The following is a 5,742-nucleotide window of genomic DNA, read 5'->3' as shown; positions in this document are numbered from 1 at the left end:
GAGCTGGTTCGAGCAGCCCTTGCGATTGCTCGAGTTGACGCCGTCCGTCAGCAAAATTTGCTGCCATCTTGCTCGTGTCGCTGAAGTTGTGCGGTTGTGCTTCTGGAACAAGATCGCACAACCACTCACATTTTTTTGTGAATAAAAAAAATACCAACAAAAATATACAAAAAAAAACATAAAAATACAAAAAACCACCCCCAAAAAAATCGCAAAATCGTGAAAAAAAGCAAAACAACACCCTTAACATCGTATTTTTTTGATTTTCGCAAAAAGAATCATTGCCAAACAGTGTGTGTGCGGGAAAGTCGTGCGTGAAACGAAAGAAAAAATCGTCGACGTCAGGAGCCCACTGCATTACCGAAGCAGCGCAACAGCGTACAGCGTAGCATTTTTTTGTGCAGAGAAGCTAGTTTCCAAGCCGTAGTCGGGAAGGATTTTTATCGTATTAAAAATCTTTCACTTTTGCTCGTTGGCTCAACCAGCGGCACCCGTCACCCGTCACCCCACCCCGACCCCTTTTTGTGGAAAGGAAGCACGGAAACTTTCCGACCTCTACACCCGGTCGAAACAACGTGTCAGTGAGTGCGTGATTGGAATTTCCGAATAAATCATCCCCCGATTGAAAACCACGTGCGTGTGTGTGCCCGTGCACTGTGCCAGACCAAGTGAAAGTCCCTAGCTAGCGCGTCGTAACTTGATCGGAAAGCCGGAAAAGCCCTAACGTCTCCAGCTACAATGAATCCCGGAGCACCGAACTACCAGATGGCTTCGCTGTACGTAGGCGATCTGCACTCGGACATTACCGAGGCGACGCTGTTCGAGAAGTTCTCGTCGGCCGGACCGGTACTGTCCATTCGCGTATGCCGTGATCTGATCACACGCCGTTCCCTGGGCTATGCGTATGTCAACTTTCAGCAGCCCGCCGATGGTGAGTATTATAGCCCCAGCGTATAGTTGTCCCTTTTCCAACCATGCCCAAAGTGTTGTTCTTTTTCCTATCTATCACCACAAACCCGATGCCGGAAAGTGTCGCAAATCATTAAAACATGAACGTCCGGTTTGCGGGCTACACGTGTTTTCATCCTTCATCTGATGTCTCGGATACGTCTTGTACGGTTCCGTCGCCATATTGTAAGTGTGTGTGTCTCTCGCTCACCCTCATTTGTTCGTCTCGCTCAGCCAGTCGGTTGTGTGTGCGCTGTCAAACTTCTGCCCCGGCCAGTAGCTCCACCTAGCGTGCAGTACGGGAAGCCTTTTTTGGTGGGCAAATTTCTCGTTTTTCTTTTGCTGCAGTTGAAAGAGGCCCTGTTTGCCACGACGCACCACTCGGAGCACGTAGCACCCGGTGGGTAACGGCTAGTGCAATGCTTTGTTTTTTTTTGCGTTGTAAAAAAAGTAAAGGGGAAAGACGACGATGGTTCGATCGTATTACTTCGCCGGGTGACACAATAGATGACAACGTGACAGGTTTTTTTTCATCAAAAATTTGAACACGTTGCAGGAAATAGCAGCTATAAATTCCGCTGCAGGTGGTCGCATTGCTACAGATCGTTGTAATCTTGAAAATAGATGTCCTTTATGTATGTATCAGATATCATTTTTAGCTCGCATATTTTCAAACCACCTGAAAACTTTTTAAGATAGAATTAGGGCAACTCACATTGCGAATTCGCGGATGCATTGAATTGCGGACAATTGCTTCAAAATCAGTGTTGTTCATATCGAACAGTAACTGTAGTCGCACTGATAAGAAGAGTATTGGAATTAATGTATGAACTAAGCAGTACGTAACGTTTGCTCTGTTATCAAGGACATATGCTCGTTATCGTACGGGATTTATGTCGATGCATACATTTAGCTGGAATTGGAGATCGATCGGTATCTTAATTTAGTCCGCGTCCTGCTAACGTAAATTTTCTACAGGAACTATACGACGCTTCTAGTTCTGTCTAAATTATGGATTAAAAAATGGTTAATTGTCTGGGAAAATGGAATGAACTGTGTGTCAAGTATTAATGTTGTTCAGACCACACGAAAGCAGACATAACCTTAAAGTGCGACAAAATTTAAAGCTGAAGATCAAATGCTTCGTGATCACTGCAATCGGCCTGCACAGCGAAGAAATCCCTGGAGAAGTTGGACGTTGTTATGTAAAAGTGTCCAGTCACGACCAGCAGACATTCTCCCAATAGGGTGAGACGGAAGACTCTGATGAAAAATTACTTTTCTAATCGTTAAGGATAACGTTTTTCAGAAAAGCAGCAACGTTTCTAATGGCCACTAGCAACGTTGGACAGACTTTTGGAGAATATGGCCACGAATAATCGCAAGATAGCCACGAAAATATCTAAACCAAATGAAAACATTTTTTAAAAATGAAATCAACACTGCTAGGCCACAGAAAGTATAAGCTCAATTGCACAAAAGCGGTCGTCCTTCAGTGAAGAGAAGGGTTTCTGTGTGTGTCCCCCTCCAGGAATTGGTGGTAAAGCAACATAAGGCACGAAACAGACATGGACAGCAAAAACCATTTGAAATTAAAAACGGTGTTAACCGTCCCCCAGTGCAAGTTAATGACAATCATCGGGATTGAAGATGAAACAATTTTTATATAATTAAACCCACACCCTCTAGTTTGTATTGAAATGTTTTATGCTTATGCCAATGTACGTGAATATACACACACACGAAACCTATCTGTGACTACCTTTAGAGCGTTCCCTTGGCTACGCATTAATCTCCACTTTCGACAAATCATACTCCCTTCCACATTCAACAACTATGACCAGTTTTTTACCCTCCCCAACGGATAACGGGAAATTGAGACGGCTTATTTTTATTTGGTATGCGAGCGACCAATTTCATGGCATGTGTGTTTGTGTTACGTGACGGTTTCACTTTTAGCCCCCATCATCTATGCGTCATATCCGGGAAAACAAAGCTGTTGGAATGCTGTATTTTGTTATCGGAATTTATCAACTGACACTGTTAATATTTGTGCAACGTAGAGTTGACCAGCAAAAGGCTAATTTGACTCTGCATGGCAATAAAACTATTTGCAATTAATGTTAATATTTCGAATTGTTAACATTTGATCAACCAAGCATTTATGTACAAAGAGCATCAAATTATAAAAAAAAAAAACAGGATTAACTTGAGATATTTTTGAGTTCGCATTAGAGAATACATATGTAAAAGTCATGCATCCAACTATCGATTGAATTGTTTTACTCCAAACATTAATGTGATTAAAAAGGAAACGTACTAATCAAAATGATTGGTCCGCCAGTTCCTAGTGCTAATGTTTCGAACCTTTATCGGTTGACAAAGGGTATTTGAAATGCAGGCACTTACCGCCCACGATGGGTTCGATACGAGAGAGCATTGCATGCATTTACAAATGGGTATTTGTGTTCATGTGTGTTTTTTATGTTTCACCCTTGTGGTATCATAGCTAGGAGAGATGGTAAACGAATCGATATAATTAGTTTTCATCACGCCATTAGTACTGCCAAATTATACAATATGATAGGATTGCCGGGACAGCTTCCTTTCCCATGATTATTTACCAGAATTGATTTGTTCGTATTGCAAATAGAGCTATCGCTAGGATGCGGTGCTGCTAATGTCGTTGGGAAACCTTTTTAATTTAATTAGGCTACAAATATGTTAGTGCTTTTTATGCATTTTTATAAGAATGAAAAGCAAATGTCCGGGTTTAAAGTTAATTCTAGTATATTGTTAAACAAGAATATTCGTCTAGATCACTCTATGAGTTAATTTGAAATGATAATTTTATAGTTTTGTCGAATGGTATTACTGCAACTATTTATCTTATTCATTCGTCAAAACCGCTTTATAATAATTCTTTCTACTTCAATACATCAGCTGAACGTGCGCTGGATACAATGAACTTCGATCCGATCAAGGGACGCCCCATCCGAATTATGTGGTCGCAGCGTGATCCTTCGCTGCGTAAATCTGGCGTTGGTAATGTGTTCATCAAGAATCTGGATAAAAAAATCGACAACAAGGCTATGTACGATACGTTCTCGGCATTTGGCAATATCCTAAGCTGCAAGGTAGCGCAAGACGAGAAAGGCCAGAGCAAGGGTTACGGTTTCGTTCACTTTGAAACAGAGGAATCGGCTAACAAGTCCATCGATAAGGTAAATGGCAAGTTGCTCAACGAGAAGAAGGTATACGTCGGCCGTTTCATCTCGCGCAAGGAGCGCGAGAAGGAGCTGGGCGAGAAGGCGAAGCTGTTCACGAACGTGTACGTCAAGAACTTCGGTGAAGATCTAACCGAGGAGGCACTGCGTGATATGTTCGAGAAGTATGGCCCGATCACGAGCCACCGCGTGATGACGAAGGAAGGCAAGAGCCGTGGATTCGGCTTTGTCGCTTTCGAGAGCCCGGAAGCGGCCGAAAGGGCGGTCCAGGAGCTGAACAACAAGGAACTGGCCGACGGAAAGATGTTGTATGTCGGTCGTGCCCAGAAAAAGAACGAACGCCAGATGGAGCTGAAGCGCCGGTTCGAGCAGCTTAAGATGGAGCGTTTAACACGCTACCATGGTGTGAACCTGTACGTCAAGAACCTGGACGACACGATTGACGATGAGCGACTGCGCAAGGAATTCGCCCCGTACGGTACGATCACATCGGCCAAGGTTATGCTGGATGAGGGTCGCTCGAAGGGCTTCGGTTTTGTGTGCTTCTCGGCACCGGACGAAGCCACAAAGGCGGTCACCGAGATGAATGGCCGCATCGTGGGCAGTAAGCCACTTTACGTAGCACTCGCCCAGCGTAAGGAGGAGCGTAAATCGCACCTGGCGAGCCAGTACATCCAGCGCGTGAATAGCCTGCGCATGCAGCACATCGGACAAGTATACCAGCAGAGCGGCAGCTATTTTGTACCTACCATTGCTCAGCCCCAGCGCTTCTACGGACCGCAGGTTGCTCCGGTTCGCACTGCACCACGCTGGTCCGCCAGTGCTCAGATTCGCCCGAATGCCGGCAACCAAAATGTGGCTGCAAATGCACCGACCGGTGGATACCCGGCGATTGCTGCTGCGCACGTCGCCAACAACCAATACCGCCAGGCGGGTAATGTACGCGGTGCTAACCAGCAGGCGCCAAACGCTCAATCGGCCCAAGCTTCTTCGGCGGCAATGCGTAACGCTGCCCGTCCGATTACTGGCCAGCAGACTGCAGCGAACATGCAAACACGCCCAGTTGCGCCACAACTGGCTGCTGGACAAACGCGCGCACCGAACTACAAGTTTACTCAGTCGATGCGCAACCCACAGGTACCACAGCCGGTTCCGATACCAGCACAACCCGTTGCCCAGCAAGCTGTCATCGTTAAAGGTAAGCGTACGGCAGATGGAGAGATTACATATGGCTGTATTCGCCTTACCCTCCATGTAATTGTTCTCGAAAACTTGTGTCGTATATTAAAAGCATTTATTTTTTCCCACAGGTCAAGAACCACTTACTGCCACCATGTTGGCCGCTGCTCAACCGGCTGAACAGAAGCAGATGCTTGGAGAGCGTCTGTTCCCGCTCATTGAACAGATGTATCCGACCCTTGCCGGTAAAATCACGGGAATGTTGCTCGAGATTGACAACTCGGAGTTGTTGCACATGCTGGAGCACAAGGAGTCGCTCACGGCGAAGACAGAAGAAGCAGTGGCTGTGCTGCAGGCACATCACAAGACTTCGGCGCAGCCTAACTAA

The 5,742-nt window shown here is 45.6% G+C and overlaps 1 protein-coding gene across 1 annotated transcript; it reads left to right on the top strand.

Annotated features, from left to right (window-relative positions):
- Window positions 1–736: 736 nt before the first annotated feature.
- LOC128709569 (polyadenylate-binding protein 4-like) lies at window positions 737–5,742 on the top strand. Its single transcript, XM_053804575.1, has 3 exons — window positions 737–931; window positions 3,892–5,373; window positions 5,486–5,742. Exons 1-3 carry the CDS (start codon window positions 739–741, stop codon window positions 5,740–5,742), a joined length of 1,932 nt encoding a protein of 643 aa, XP_053660550.1. The 5' UTR covers window positions 737–738.

This window comes from Anopheles marshallii, chromosome 2 (genome assembly GCF_943734725.1).
Source record: "Anopheles marshallii chromosome 2, idAnoMarsDA_429_01, whole genome shotgun sequence".
Lineage (NCBI taxonomy): Eukaryota > Metazoa > Arthropoda > Insecta > Diptera > Culicidae > Anopheles > Anopheles marshallii.
This window is presented reverse-complemented; position numbering and strand designations above follow the sequence as displayed.

Bases quoted from the DNA above. Each gene is read 5' to 3' on its own strand.
- LOC128709569 (XM_053804575.1), top strand. From the start codon at position 739: ATGAATCCCGGAGCACCGAACTACCAGATGGCTTCGCTGTACGTAGGC. The intron at 932-3,891 runs GTGAGTATTATA...TCAATACATCAG, and splicing joins CTTTCAGCAGCCCGCCGATG to CTGAACGTGCGCTGGATACA. The intron at 5,374-5,485 runs GTAAGCGTACGG...TTTTTCCCACAG, and splicing joins GCAAGCTGTCATCGTTAAAG to GTCAAGAACCACTTACTGCC.